Source organism: Phascolarctos cinereus, unplaced genomic scaffold (genome assembly GCF_003287225.1).
Source record: "Phascolarctos cinereus isolate Bilbo 61053 unplaced genomic scaffold, phaCin_HiC Scaffold_5;HRSCAF=322, whole genome shotgun sequence".
Classification (NCBI taxonomy): Eukaryota; Metazoa; Chordata; class Mammalia; order Diprotodontia; family Phascolarctidae; genus Phascolarctos; species Phascolarctos cinereus.
Genome location: NW_027555958.1, coordinates 454,005,193 through 454,021,153, shown reverse-complemented (window position 1 = coordinate 454,021,153; position 15,961 = coordinate 454,005,193). Strand labels below are relative to the sequence as shown.

Here is a 15,961-nt window from a genome sequence, read left to right as displayed (position 1 = left end):
TAGGAACAGTTGGGGGGCAGGGGATCTCAAAGAGACCAGCTGAGGTTTGATGTTAGGAAAGAATTGCTACCAAGGAGAGCTCCCCAAAGTGGAGGGCCTTCTTCGAAGTGTGTGGGTCCTCCTCCTGGGAGGTCTTCACCTGAACGGCCACTTGTTGGGCGTGTCATGGTGGGATTCCCTTTGTGTGGGGGTTGGCCTCCCTGGCTTCTGAGCTCCCTAAAAGTCTGTGATTCTGCAGGAATCTGTAGGGTCTCACGATGGAATAGCTGGGACGCTTGTCTCTGGGTTAATTTGGTCACCTCTCTGAGCCCCGATGTCCCCATCTTCTAGATGGGGCTGCCTCAAGGTTCTGTGAGAATATCCAGAGGGGAGGCTTTCCTCCTGCCCCAGGTCCAGTGCCCCCCCCTCCACCTGAGCCTTCATCCTGCTCTCTCCCTTTCTCCTCCTCAGCTCCTGATGCCTGTGAGCAGAGCTCTCAGCCCAACGGCGGCTGTGAATACCTGTGCCTTCCTGCCCCCCAGATCTCCATCCACTCCCCCAAGTATACGTGTGCCTGTCCTGACTCCATGTGGCTGGGCCCTGATATGAAGAGGTGCTATCGAGGTGAGAGCTGCCATGGCAGGCATGGGATCGTTGGCTCCCTCTCTCCCTGTCCCCTCCCCGCTTTGTGCTTCTGATAATTGGTTAGAGCCGGGTGCGAGATATGGAGCTGGGGAATAAGCATTTATTGAGTACTTACTGTGTGCCAGGCCCTTTATAAATATTATCTCATTTGATCAAGTATGCCATAGGGCTAGATAAAGGTAGAACCAGATGGAGCAAGGCCTTGAGTGCCGAGGCAGAGTTTGTATCTTATCCTGGTTAGCACTGGTCATTGGGATGGATGAAGTGAAGTTAATAAAAAGGCATTTATTAAATACCTGTTGTATACCAGCACCTTGGTATCATACAGTCTAGACCTAGGAGGGACTTAGAGGCCCTTGAGCCAAGCTTTGTTAGTTTTCTTTTTCTTTTTTTTTTAATATAAATTTATTTATTTTTAGTTTTCAATATTCACTTCCACAAGTTTTTGAGTTCCAACTTTCTCCCCCCTCCCCCCACCCCAAGATGGCATGCATTCTGAATACCCCTTCCTCTGGTCTGCCTTCTCTTCTATCTCTCCCCCCTCCCTTCTCTTATCCCCTTCCCCTTCTGTTTTCCTGTAGAGCAGGTTAGACTCCTGTACCCCATTTCCTGTCTTATTAGTTTTCTGATAAGGCAAAGCGAGGCCAAGTGACGTGTCTGAGGTGACACAAGTCTGGATTTGAGCCTCGGCTTTCCAAATCGAGAGAAAGCGTTCTTTCTGCTGTACCCCAAGGAGCAGAAGGAACACGGTCCCTGCCCTCAAAGAACTTTCATTCTCGCCAAGGGGGACAGCGCAAGTCAGTGTCAGTCAGGAAGCTCACATTTATTAAGTGCCTACTGTGTACAAGGCTTGGGGTGAACATAATGGAAGGAGTGCCTGGAGAATTAAGGAATAGGGTATGGTTGCTGGAAAAGCCCCTTCCACAAGGGATGGTTCTGCTGGTTTCATCACCGTGACCCCGAGGGGAGGTGGTAGGGGGAATGCGGCAGGGCAGATATCAAGGTGCCAGGGACGGGGAGATGGTATGGGAAGCATGGCCTGGGGCTGGCCCAGTACGGTAAGTTAGGTCAGCTGGCACATTTTTTCATTCGTCCATGTTACAAGCACTTGATCAGCCAGCCAGCACTTACTAGATGCCTACTGTATGCCAGGCCCTGTGTTAGCCCCAAGCTCAGGTCAGCATGGCTGGGCTTAGATTTAGTGATCACCGCAGCCGAGGAGCCTTGAAGCCGGAGCAGGCCAGCTTGGACACTTGACCCTGTCTTCCCTCCACAGCCCCTCCATCTACCTCAACAATGACGTTGGCCTCCACTACCATGAGGACCCCCGGCACAAACCTTCTCACCACCAGCCCCGTCTCCCGCCCAGGCCACACGAGATATCAGGGCTCTGGAGAGGCCTCACAGAGCTCGGGGACGTCCCCTAGCGAGCCCAGCGTCAGCACGTCTTCACCAGGGGTTCCCGCCCCAGGAAACAGCAACCGCTCCCAGCACTGTAAGGATGCCTGTTCTTGCTGCCCTTTTGGGTGGGGAGGGGAGAGGACAGAGCCAGGAGGGGGGTGGGTTACCCTGTCACCTGCGGGACGCCCCACCAGGGCTGGATTTAAATGATGACACAAGGTCCTACCTGAGGGAGAAGGGCAGGGTTGTCCAGTGGGGAGTATCCTGGCCTTGCCATCGGAAGACTTGGGCTGAGGCCCAGCTGGGCCCCATGTGGACGTGACCTCGGGCAAAGCCCATCCCTGCTCTGGGCCCCACTTTGCTCATCTTTAAGTCGGAGATGTCAGACCTCCCACATGAGCCACACAGTCTCCCTGCTGTGACATCCTGGGCTCAGTGGCCTGCCTGGTGATGACATTCTGAATTATTAATAAGAACAGCTCACATTCCCAGAACCTTTAAGGTTTGCCCGCTGCTTATCACAGTATCTCATTGAAACCTCAGAAGGGGGAAGGAAAGGTGGTCTTTATCCTCTTTTTATAGGTGAGTAAATGGGCTCAGAGTTATTAAATGACTTACTTAAAATCACACAGCTAGTAAATGTTTGAGGCAGGATTTGAACCGAGGTCTTCCTGATTCCAAGTCCAATGCTCTTTCATGTCATGCTATGTCTCATGCATTATATGTTCTAAGCTCCCTCCCAGCTCTGACCTTCCCTGTTCTAAGGCCCCTTCCACTGTGACACTCTCTGTTCTAAGGCCCTTTCCAGCTATGACATTCCTTGTTCTAAAGCCCTCTGAGCTTTCCTTTCCTTACCTGCCAATGAAAGCATTCTCCCCGCCTCCACCCCCGGGTGGGGCCGGGAGCTATGGAAGCTCCCCCAACCCTGCCTCCACCTCATGGTGCCTGGCTGGGTTCCTGTAAAAGCCTGCCCCCCAGATAGTCATCCCTATTCCCCCTGTCTGCCCAGGCCTTGGCCAAGCCTCCCAAATGAAAAAAATTTAAGTTCAGAGCTTATTAAAATGTTGGGCACAGTAACTGTCACCGTTAGAAATGTCCTGTCTCATTAACAAGTAAATGTCTTTTTAATTGAGTTACCTGCCGGGAAGAATTCATTTAGAGGGATAAAGTCTCTTGGAAGTCGTTTTCCGCACACCGCCGACCTTGTCTGCAGCTGTAGAGGGAAGGCATGGGAAGGTGGTGGTCTGATGAGGTCCCTTTGGGAACCCCTCCTTCCAGTTCTTCCCTAGATCCTCCTGCTCAGGACCCTTGATGTGGGAGGATTCTGGCAGCCACCATCCCGGGATTTTTAGTGTTCCTTTGGCTTCTGAGACAAATGTAGGAGCCTCCCTCCCCAGGTACACCTCACTGACTGTTTTACATGACGTCGTATGTATAATGGGTATAATATTTCTTACCTTCTCAATGGGTGGGAGAGGGGATTGAGAAAGGGGGAATTTGGAACTAAAATTTTTGAAAATTAATTAAAAAACAATAACAAAAACAAAAAAACTCAGAGCCTGAGTGCACTGCAGGCTTTGTTGTGTTACTCCACACCCTGAAAAGGATGACCATCCCCCTTTCCACAAGAGAGACAGCATGGTATAGGCAGAAGAGCACTGGGGTCATTTGCTGTGTGTCTCTGGGCGAGGCAGTTCCCTCTCTGACCCTTAGTTTCTTTATCTATAAAACTGTAAAATTAGCTGTACCGCCTGCTTCCTTGGGTTGTTGCAGGGATGCACTTCACAGACCTTACTGTGCTGTACACATGAGAGTTGTTAGAGTTGGAGAGGACCTTGTAAGTCATCAGGCCCAGCTCCTTCATTTTGCAGATGAGGAAGCTGAGGCCCAGTGGAGGGGGAAGTGACATTCCCCAAATCACCTAGCCAGCAATCATCAGAGCCAGGATTATGATCGTTATTATAATTATTTCAATTTCAAGAGATGTAGGCTCTTTTGAGAGCATATCCATCTTTTTCTGGCCTGTCCTTGCCAGGTTTGGGAATCAGAGCCATATTTGCTTCCTAGATACGATGAAATAAAGTAGCTTCTTTTTCTATTTTTGAGAAAATTATATAATATAGGGATTTATTCTTTTAGTTTTCCATCGAATTCTTTTGTAAAAAATGCACGATGACTTGGTATGTGGCTATTCCTTAGTAGCTTGTTCAGTTTCTCCTGAGATCAGTTTGTCTGTTTCTTGCCTTGTTAATTTGAGTGTTTCATGTTTTTGTAAATGCTTATTTTTTTTTGTTTTCTATAAATTTGTTCTCTATATTTTATATGCTCTTTCTTTTGCTGGCATTTTTTTTTGTATGAAGCCATAATTCAGTTGCTGGAGGAAAGTCCACCAATGTAGATCACAGAAATTATCTGTGATTTATAGTCTAAGAGTGATGCTGGTGGCATTAAGGGTACAAGTGACTTGCCCAGGGCCACGCAGCCAGAATATGTCAAAGATGAGTCTTTAACCCAGGTCTAACCGATTCCAAGGCTGGCTCGGTAGCCCCCTTACCCGTTTTCTTTCTTTCTTGGGTTTTCTTCAAGATCCTGCCCTGTCTTTCTGGTTCTGGTCATTGGATTCTCCTCTTGCTTTTGAGGGAATTTGCTAATGGTTTGTTGATCTCATTGGCCTTTTCCATGATTGATTTTTGTTTTTCTTCGTCAATCCAATTAGTCTTTTAATTTTTGTCCATTGATTTTGCCTTTTCCTGTAATGGTTTCCTGTTTGGTATTTGTTATCGTGTGTTACTTTGTTCCTTTTCTAATTTATTTAATGGCTAACTCCACTCATAAATATTCTCTCCCTTTCTGGTTTAATAAGTGTGGAGAATGGAAATTTGCCTCTGAGCACTGCTTTGGCTACATCCCTTAAATTTGAATAGGTAGTATTTATGTTGTCATTATCTTTAATATTATCTATTGTTGTTTGCATAATTTGTTAACTCAGGAATTATTCAACAAATCACTTTTTTTCAGTTTGCATACAAGCCAGAATTTTTGAGAGCAATTTCCTTGTTAATTACTATCTTTATTGCTTTGTAATCTATGAACGATGTTTAAAATTTCTGCCCTTTCGAGTTTAAAATGCACAGAACAGAGCCTCTATTAATGCATACTGTGACCCTTTTCGTGGCTGAGTCAATGGTTTCATGAACTGTTGTAGCTTAAAATACAAGTTCCCTTGGGTCCCAGAGTCGTGGTGATGAGCCCCTTGGTGCCCAGCAAGGCTGGTCTTGGGCAGCAGACCCCATCATTCATTCATAGCCTCTCCAATCTGGTAAGACCTGCCTGCTTTGGGGTTGCAAAAGCAGAGCCTTGAAGATTCCAGGGTCACTCCCAGAACAGGAGAAGGCACTGGAGGGAAGCTCGGGTGTAGACCCTTCTCAAGGCTCTTCTTATAGGCCCAACGAGCCATCTCTACTCTATAATCCCTGTAGACAGCCTGCCTTCTCTCCTCCCTCCTCCTCGCACTCTGCCTGTAGTGTTTTCTCTCTCTCTCTCTCTCTCTCTCTCTCTCTCTCTCTCTCTCTCTCTCTCTCTCTCTCTCTCTTCTCTCTCTCTCTCTCCCCCCCTTCCCCTCTCCCTCTCCCCCTCTCTCTCTCACTGGGAGTGAGCTGCTCATCTTTTTAAATTCCTTCTTCTGGGAGTGAGGTTTCCATGAAGTCTGAGTCAAGCTTGTATCCCTGAAGCCTGTTGGCTTGAAATGGGACCTTCTTTGGGGCTGTCTGTTGGGGAGCTGACTTTGATATGGAAAATGGACAAAGCAGCTTTTGAGATAAAGAACCAGGCTCTTCTCTGAAAAAACAATATAGAGATACCTCAAGTGTGAGAGTTGAGGGGTAAACCTATATAAACCAGAGAATGTATGTAGGCTTCTAGATCCAGAGCAGGAAAGGCCAACTAGTCTGACCCCTCCTCATTTTCCATGTGAGGTAACTGACTTGTCCAAGGTCACACGTCAGAGGCAGGATTCAAACCCAGGTCCTCTTGCTCTCAAACCAGAGTATCATGAGGTTGACAAAATGGACACTCCCACCAAGAGCTCATTCAGTATGAGTGCCATGTGTGAAGAACGTCACAACAACCTAGGGCAGCTAGGTGGTGCCATAGTGCATAGAGCTCCAGGCCCAAAGTTAGGAAGACGTGAGTTCAAATTGGGCCTCAGACACTTACTAGCTGTGTGACCTAAGGGTTGGGCAGATGGCGTCTATGGTCCCTCCGGTCCCAAGTCAGCCATCTTTCCTCCTTTCTGCCACTTTGAAGTGGGGATGTAGACTTGGACTGGGGCAGTGCTCTGCCAGGGTTTACTAAGTCAATGCGTTTCTACATCTTGCAGATGGGACCATGGGTGGCAAGCTGGTCTCCACAGCCACAGCTGCCATCATCGGCATCATTGTCCCTGTGGGTGAGTGGGGCCCCCTGAATCCTCTTTGATTTGGGGAAGGAGGAAAAAGCCATTATCTCTGGGCCTGAGCAGGGAGGAAGACGTGGAGAAATGGCCCCATGGAAGACTTCCTTCTCCTTGCCCATCTTCTCTTCCACTTTATCCTCGATGAGCTGGGCAGTGTGCTGGGCTCTCCCTAGTGCTGCAGAGAGCCCAGTTACCATTGGACGGGCCTTCTGCTCCACATGGGTATGGAGACTTGGGTCATAGGTGAGACCTGTCCCTGAAATGAGAAGGAAAAGTGGTAATGAGGAGCCTCTTGCCCCCAAACCCACGCAATCCTAGCTGCATGAATAGAAATCTGGATTAAGACTTCAGAAGGAAATGCTGATGTTTTCTGGCATAGACCCCATCCAGAGGACCGTGTCCGGCTCTGGCTGCCACAGGAGGGACTCGGGCAGAGCCTGAGAGTATCCAGAGAAGGCAGTCTGGGACAGGGAGAGAAAAACCAGGATAATGAGGTTGAGGGTCTTAGGAAGCAGAGCACTGAGGAGCCCCCAAAAGTCTGTGAGCAGAGTGTCTTCAACAGACTTCTGCCCTAAGAAAGGAGGTCTTTGGGGGATGGCTAGGAAAGAAGAAAGACTTGAGACAGGGAGGCCAATTAGATTGTTAGTCAGTAAGCATTTATTAAGTACCTACTATGTGCCAGGCACTGTGCTAAGTGCTGGGGATACAAAAAGAGGCAAAGGACAGTCCCTGCCCTCAGGGAGCTTACAGTCTATCGGGGGAGACAACATGCAAGAAATATATACAAACAAGCTATAGACAGGATAAACAGGAAATAAATAATCCACTCGTGTTAAGAGGGATTGGGAAAGGCTTCCTGTAGAAGGTGGGATTTTTGCTGGGATTTGTAGGGACAAGAAAGTCTCCAAGTCAGGAGACGGTGTGTCTTGTTGGAGAAATGAGATCGGTGTGTGTGTCTGAGAGAGAGGGAGATCATGTGAGTTAGTGTGTGTGTGTGTGTAAGGAGACTGGAAAGGTTGTGGGAGGGGGAGGGGGCGGCGCTAGGGCTTTGATCACCAAATAGGACTTTTTAATTTGGTCCCTGAGGTGATAGGAGCCCCTGGAGTTTGTGGAATAAGGGATAACAAGGGGAGGCCTGTGCTTTGACAGCTGAGTAGAGGCTAGACTGGAGTGGGGGGAGCCTGGTGGCCGGCAGACCCACCGGCAGCTTTTTCAGTGTTAGGTGATGAGGACCTGAGCCCTGGGGGATGGGGAGGAGGGGTGGCAGAAGAGACAAGGGGGAGCACTTTAGAGATGTTACAAAGGTGGAATGAGAGGATTTGACAACAGATCAGCTATGGGGTGGGCAGGTGGGAGAGAGAGTGTAAAGGTTGGCACTGCGGTCAAGTGACAGGGGGCAAGGGTGAGTTTAGTTTGGGGGGGATGATGATGGTTTGGTTTGGACATCTTGACTCTGAGATTCCAAAGGGCCTCCACCTATACGGGGAGAGATACCCTGAAAGGAGCTGACGAGGCTTTGCCCCGGAGAACAGAGTTAGGAGACATAAGGGGAAGTCCTAGAGAGGTAAATTTCAACTCAGCCTAAGGAAAGACATCTTACAGCCTGGAGCTGTCCCATTATGGGACAGGCGCCTCTCGGGGAATGTTGTGGGGTCTGAGGTCTCTTCTGGGTCTAGAAAGCTCTGACCTGGGGGCCGAGGTGGGAGCGCTTCATAGTGCCTGGGCTGAAGCGTCCTCTCTCTCCACCCACCGCACACACAGGGGTCATCGCCTTGCTAGGCATGAGTGGCTACCTGATCTGGAGGAACTGGAAGAGGAAGAACACAAAAAGCATGAACTTTGACAACCCCGTGTACAGGAAGACAACGGAGGAGGAAGATGAGGATGAGATCCACATCGGGAGGACGGCACAGATTGGGCACGTCTACCCTGCAGTGAGTGTTCTGGGGAGCAATGGCGGAGGGAGGCTCTTCTCTCATAGGCCCAGCATGCTGCCCCCCTTTCCCTCTGCCCTTACACCTCTCTTCCTTCCCCGTCTCTTTCCCTGTCTCTCTTCCTCCTTCCTTCTCTCTCTCCCTCTCTTCCTCCTCTTTCTCCTTCCTCTTCTCTCCCTCCTCCCCTTCTCTCACTCTCTCCTCTCCCTTTTCCCTCTTTTTTTCCTTTTTCTTCTCCCTCTTTCTCTTCTCTCTTCTGCCTCTCCCTTTTCCCTCCTTCTCACTCTCCTTCCCTTTGCCCCGCCTTCTATTCTTCCTTCTGTTCCTTCCTCTCTTCTATCTTCCCCTTCCTCTCGGACTCCCTTCCTCCCATTCTCTCCCTCTCTTCCTCCATCCCTGTCTCACCCCTTTCTACTTCTCAATGACTCTGATTATTAGGGAGTTTTTCCATATCACAGAATCACCAAATTTGAGAATTGAAAGGGATGTCAGTGGCCCCCTAGTCCAAGCCAGACCGCAAAAGAATCCCCATGGTAGCATGAATGAATGAATGAAAAAACATTTATTACATGCTTACTGTGTGCTGGGGTGCAAACAGAAAAGGCCAGTGGTCCCTGTTCTCAAGGAGACACACGTATGGGAGGTTTCAGCTGCAAGTCAGATGGAAAGACCCCATGGTCCTCAGGCAAGCAGGTGGTCCAACCCCTTCTTTATTATCACTTCCATGAATGAACCCACCTCCATGTCTGAGATGGGATCATTTGAAAGTGCGCAGGACTTTGGTGATTTTCAGTAGCTGTGTCTGCCGAGGGCCCTGGGGGCTTTGGCCCCAAAAGAAGCAGCACTGCTATGTGTGTCTTTCTCCCCAAACTTTGCTTCCCTGGGCTGTTGGACTATAGAGCTTCTGCTTGAAGCCCTTGTGGGAGTGGGAGCCCAGCACCTCTTGAGGCGGCCCAGGCCTCTTTGGGACAGCAGTCATTGCTAGGGAGTGTTTCCTACCATCCAGCCTCAGCTGGCCTCTTAACAACTCTCCCCATACTCTTCCTGGTTCTGCCCTTCGGGACCATACAGAAGACTCATTCTTCTTTCACGTGCCAGGCATCTGAGAGAGGTACTTGGACTCAGCGGAGTATCTTTCCTGAGTCTTTTCTCCTCTGTGCCCGGCATCCCCAGTTCTCTCAGCCCGTCTGAGCTGATGTACATCATCGCCGGTTCTTGGGTGCCCCCAGTTACCCTCTTTTTGTCAAACTTGAGTTTGACTGATACTGATTACATTGGGGTTTTGGCCACCATGTTAAGTATTGACTCCTATTGAACAATCCACTAAAATCCCTAGATTTTTTTTCCCCACATATTTGTCTAGGCAAATCTCCCCCAATTTGTATCTATGAGTTTATTTTTAACCCAAGTATAGAATTTTAAATTTTTACTGCTAATAATTTTATCTTATTAGAATTTGACCCATTATTAAAATTTTTATTATTTAGCTTAACAACCACCACCAGACACCCCGGTGTATCAATTTATTTTGCTTGCCTATACCTATTGTTTGGTTTGGACATCTACGAGGGAGGGGATTTTAATTCAGCCCACGCTTTAACCTATTGAGAACTGCCTCTGTTGACCACCATGTAACCATCCCTCCCAACTCTGTGCCTTCTGTAGAACTGGCCTCCTGTGGCCTTATTAAAGTCATCCATAAAAACATTGACCGTCACCAGGCCAAGGTCAGATCCCTGGGGCATTCCGCCAGAGACCTCTCCGCACCAAAGTGATATTAACCCATTAATGATCACATTTAGGTCCTATCACTCAACCGTGTCCAAAGTCACCTAAATATAAAACATAAGGATGGTGTGAGCCCAGATGTAAGTAACTGTATCTCTTGTCATGTCCCTGGTTTGCATATCTAAGCCCCTAGTCTGATGTGACTCGCTCCTGGCCTCTGAGTCTTGGGGCAGGGCATTTCCCACTCCTAGGGCTCAGTGTCTTCCTCTGCGAAATGAGAGGGTCACACGAGTGAGGATAGAGTGAGGATAGAGTGAGGATGCTGCGATCCTATGGGGAAGGACACGGTCTTCCTCAGGAAGACAGCGTCTGTCTGCTCTCACTCTACTTTGGTCTGTATCCCCAGCGTGTGGCTTTAAGCCTAGAAGATGACGGGTTGCCCTGAGGATGAGCACCCCTCTGTGCCTGATGGGATCAAACATGTGCACTGGACTCTTTCTCGACACTGGATGGACGGACGGACGGATGCATCTCTTTGCCTGGGGTTTTGCGTGTGTGTGTGTGTGTGAACAAGGGAGTGAGGGTGCGTGTCTGCATGTGTGCTTGGGATTCTTTTTAAAAATTTATGTTGCAGAAAGGTAACCACAAAGTTATAATGAACTGCAGACATCCAAAGGATGTGAGAGTTTTGTATGTATAATGTTTTATACGCATCTTACCTGGCTGCACTACCCGTAAGGAAGAGCCGAGCAGCCCCTGCTGAGCAACTAACGTGATGGATGGAACCAGACCCGGCCCGGCAGGACAGGAGCTGGCTTACCATTTTAAAATTATATTTATAGAGGGTGTTTAGGGGGGTTTTGTAAATAAAATGAAGATGCTTTGTGGCTATCCATCAACATAAGTTAAAAAAAAATGATGAGCCTCTCCATGTCCTCCCCACTCCCCAACACCCCATCTAGAATATTTATTAACATATTTCACAGAAAAGAGCTGTAAATAATTTAGAGAGGTGAGAGTATTTATTTTGGGGTGTGCTTGGCTTGCTGTGTATAGACTATGTGGGGGCAGTCAGAAGGAATGGATCTCTATGGACATTGAACTTTGAAATACAGACAGTCCAGCTACAAAGCCCCAAGGCCATGTCACTCAATGAGGAGGGCCCAGGATGGCTTTGGAGGTGGTCGTGGAGATGAGGCCGAAGGCACCGAGTAGGTCCGACGACGGAGAGGGGAGCAGGAGGGTCTTCTTCATTTCTGCTCCATCTCCAGAAGGCAGCGTGGGCCGGAGCTCCGTCACCGGTGGACAAGACAATACCATGGCGAACCTTTCTTGGGCTGGGCTTCTCTTCCTAGGGTCAGTGTGCTCGCTTTGTGTAATGTGGGGGAAATACCTGTAGGCCCACAGAGCTAAAGCCTGAGGGGTCTTGGTTTCTGCATCTGTAAAACAAGGGTTTGGTTAGAGGTTTAATTAGATCATCTCTTAGGTCTCTCCTGGCCCTGATTTTGTGTCCCAAGGACCCTCCCAGCCCTGATATTCCCTGTCTAAGCCTCTTCTCAGCTCTGACATTCCCTGTTCTAAGGCCCCTCCCAGCTGTGACATCCCTTGTTCTAAGGCCCTTCCAGCTCTAACATTCTATGCTCTGAATTCTGTTTTCCTTCCCAAAGTCCCTTGCACCCTTGACATTACGTTTTACCATTCTGAGACGCTGTCCCACACTGCCCCTCTGTGCATCTCTGATTCTGCTCCTCGGTTAGCAGGGTCGGCGATCCTGTCTGACCTCTTTATCATCTCTTTCCAGGCCCTTGTTCAGCTGATCACGTTGTTATTTCCACTTTCATAGAGGAGGAAACCTGGCAGCAATCTGTTGAGAATCGGACAGCCAGTCAATCGACAGGTGCTGTCCAGTCACTGGCCATACAAATACAAAGAGAGACAGCCCTGCCCTCAGAGGGCTTCCATTCTAGTCAGTCTCAGAGCAGGGGTTAGGTTGGGTCACTGCCTCGTCCATCAGGCCCCGGAGCCCCCGCGGGCCAGAGGCCTTGTGTGGCAGGCTCCGTCCACCGGCCCTGATCATCCTGGGGTCTTTTGGAGCCCAGGAGAGGACCCAGTCCTCCAGTGGGGCTGGGGTGGGGCAGGGTGCAGCTGAAGGAGAGAACCGAGGATCTGTGGGAGCTCCTGACCCTTCAGGGGCAGACAGCAGCCACTGGAGATCAGGAAGGACTGGGGTTTGAACCCTGCTGCCCGTGCTCCGTGTGAGCCTCAGTACCCTCGCTGTGAAATGAGGAGAGGGGCCGACAAGTCAGTCTCTGTCTAGCTCTAGTGTGAAGGGCATACATTTAGGGCCAGGAGGCATCTCAGAGACCTAGTCCAACTTTATCATTTTACAGAGAAGGAAACTGAGGCCCCGAGGACAGGTTAAGTGACTTACACATAAGACCACAGATCCAGAAGCAGTAGAGAAGCAAGCCCTCTTCTCAAGGATCTGGTAGAGTGAGAGAATGCTTGAGGACCTGGGTTCAAATCCAGCTTTAAAACTTAGCATGGTGCCTGGCACGTAGTAGGTGCCTTCCCTTCCTTACTAGCCGTGTGACCTTGGACAAGCCAGTCTCCCTCTCTGAGCCTCAGTTTCCTCTAGTGTGGCGGTAACACATAGACCTCCTTTCCTCCTGGGGTGATGTGGGGCTCAGTGAGCGCCTTTGCACACCTTGAAACACTCTAAAGTGGTCAGCCATTATTTCCTAGATGGAGGAACTGGGGCACAGATGAAGCGGCATGCCCATGGCTGTACAGCTCATACAGCTGAGACTCAAACCCAAGGATTACGTTGGTATGGGGGATTCCCAGGGGAGGGAACTCCCTCTGCCAGTGAAGGTCAGCACCTTCCGTTCAGTTTTATTGCCTTAGGGAGTGGCCAGGCTGTGTCAGAGCAGTATTTGAACCCTGGCCTTTCCTGGTTCCAAAGGTGTCTACCCCACTACTCTGATGCCTCTCCAAACCCAGGATTTCTGGCTTCTAATCTGTCTCTGTTTCTTCCACACCATGGCAGCAATGAGAATACCAGGAGCGTAGGCTTGACCCATGGGCACTGGCTTCTCATCTTTTCCTTTCTGCCCTTTTTTTGGGGGGGTGGGGGGAAGAGAGAAAAAATGGTTCCTTCCCCTAATCTAGTTCAGAGTGAAGAAACTCCTTTCTGGTCCTTATCAAGAGAGACAAAAGAGGTTATAACCACAGTCGAGATAATTTCTGAGAAACAAATAAATGGCAGATTGTTTATTCTCAGGTCTCAGATATCCGTGCATGTGGACATGTGTGGATTACAGTTTCATAAGTAAGAGGGGCAAGTCTGAATTTCTATGTCTGCATACATGCACATGTGTGCACACGGTATAGGTCACTTTCTCTGTGGAAGCCCCTCGTAGCCCATGGGGGATTATTACTCTCTTTGTGAGGTCTGTCATCACATAGCCCCTTTACTGCCCTGCCAGTGGTAGGGATTAAGCCTCTGTCTCCAGTTCTCCGCTGGGACAGACTTTTCTTGACTCTTTCCCCACTGAGCTCCTGCTCCTGCTCACACTTGTCACCCACTGAACCCATTGACCACGGCAGGACTGGGATCGATAATTGGCACCATACCTTCATATACCTGAGAAAGGACGCTGCCAGGCAGCAGTGGTCCTAGATTGTCCTGCAGCAAGGCTTGATGAGCCTAGAACATCCAGCCATGTTGTTCCACGATGGGCCTAGAACCTTCCTCTGTGTACCATGCATTTACCATCTTGGCTTTGGGACAGAAACGCAAAGGTTTGCAGTTAGCAAGAGGGAGACTTGGCACCTATATAGGACAATTAGAATTCCTTTATAACATACACACTACTTGAATCTGCCCTTTATCACCAGCAAAATATCCAAGGTCAGTAGTGAAAAAGGAAAGACAGTGAGCTTCCGTGGTATACTTTAGAACCTGAAAGTTCTTCTAATCCAGCCCCTTCATTTGACTCAAGAGGAAAAGGAGGAGCCCCATAGGTGGCAACAACCCTCAATTTTAGAGGGCCTGGGTCTGAATCCTGCTCTTGCAGGTTTTCTGATCCTCAAGGAGTCACTCTCTGAACTTCAGTCTCCTTGTCTGTGCTTTAAGGTGGTCCCCTCTAGCCCAAGTCCTAGGCTCTTACGTATTCTCAATTCTGTCCCTTCCCCAACTTCCTTAGGAAGACTGCACCAACCTCCTCTGGGTGACGTCAGCCCTTCCGTTCCCTTAGAGATCCATGACTTTATTGGGGATCTTGGGTGATATCTGACCTCCCAAACATGATGCCAGCTGAGACGGGAAATCAGGAAAGGAGAGGAGATTGAAATTTATGGTGATTTGGCCGAAAAAAGCCAGACTAGTCATCAAATGGTCCTATTTCTCTCTATCCTCCTCTTCCAGCATACAGGATAAGCACTTTTTGCCCTTTTACATTCAGGGTGCCAGCTCAAATTGTAACCCCAACACTGGGTGGGTGGGATCTTACATTTGGTTTTGTAGACCTCCTAGTGTCTGCCAAAAGACAGAAGCATGACGGAAAGACCTCTGAAATTGGAAGACCTGGGTTCAAATCCCTTTGGTGCTTGGTGTCTGTGTGATCACGAGAATGCCATTTCAGCTCCTTGGGCCTCCTCACTTTCCTAATCTATAAAATGAGAGATTTGGACACGGTGACTCTTGAGGCATCTGCTAGCCATGTTCTATCCCCAGTGCTTTGTAGACGTCTTAGATGGTGTTCTGTCCGGAGCAATGTCCGTCCCAACCTACCACTGAGTAGACATCCTAGTGCTGTCATCTCCCGTGCTTTGTGGACATCCCAGTGTTCAATCGAGAGCTATGTGCACACCTTTGGGGAGGTCCTTACCACATTTCACATTCATAAATCCAAATTCTTTGACATAGACAAGAACAGTTCAAGTGAATGGACAAGGGTATGTGTGTGTGTGGGGGGGTCTTTCATGTCAATGTTGTAAATGTCCCCCTGGAATTCTTGAGTATAAAGAAGAAAATGGGGGATCTGTAGCATCATCTGGAGATAGAACCCAATCATTGTATTCCATGAAGATCAGTGAACCCACCATCCTCTTACAACATAGCAATGAGTTAGCCATAATAAGAGAGTTCCCAGAGTAAACCATCCCTTTCCCCCATCAATGCATGAAGGTAGAGTATCTGAAGTAAGGTATTCATTGTATTTTTAGACTTGGGGTCCTTTGGGGGGTCAGAGGACCTCCAAAGAGGGGACAGACCTGCTTTGGATTTCCCATCCTTGTCCTAAATCAAGGAAGCCCTCTGTCCTCTGAGGCCATTCACCATGTGCATGGCCCAGGATCAGCAGGAAACCGTGTTTGTACCCATCATTTGACATCAAAAAGAAAAAAAAAACCACCTGTAAATATGTTTGGAGATGGGAAGGTTTTGATATTTTTTTTTACAAAAAAAAAAAAGACAACAGAAAACACAAATCTGTACAGACGTGTTTTATGAAACAAAAAAATAAATTTTGTTTCCTTCAAATTGTTGTAAATTTCATGCCTGGTCCTGGTTTGAAAACACCATTATCTTGCAAAAAAACCCAACAAACATCACAAGTCATAGGACAAAAATAGCATTTTTGTTGTGCTGGGTTTTTTTTTCTTGCTTTTCTTTAAAAAAAAAAATGATCCCAGAATTGACCATCCTGTCAGGCTATGTTAGAATGTTTTTTAACACTAATTGTTTCTGCCCCCCTCCTCGGGTTGCCGCCAGCTCTGTTCACATCCCTGCTCAGTGCCTTTTCTGTTTCAGTTTCTA

General features: G+C 48.5%; 1 protein-coding gene across 1 annotated transcript in view; it reads left to right on the top strand.

Annotated features, from left to right (window-relative positions):
* LRP8 (LDL receptor related protein 8) overlaps positions 1-15,685 on the top strand; it is a 127,820-nt gene extending 112,135 nt beyond the window's left edge. The window contains 5 exon segments of the mRNA XM_020987812.2: positions 451-603; positions 1,901-2,119; positions 6,404-6,472; positions 8,240-8,412; positions 10,547-15,685. Of these exon segments, the coding sequence (XP_020843471.1) occupies positions 451-603; positions 1,901-2,119; positions 6,404-6,472; positions 8,240-8,412; positions 10,547-10,585 (653 nt within the window). The 3' untranslated portion in view covers positions 10,586-15,685.
* Positions 15,686-15,961: the final 276 nt, after the last annotated feature.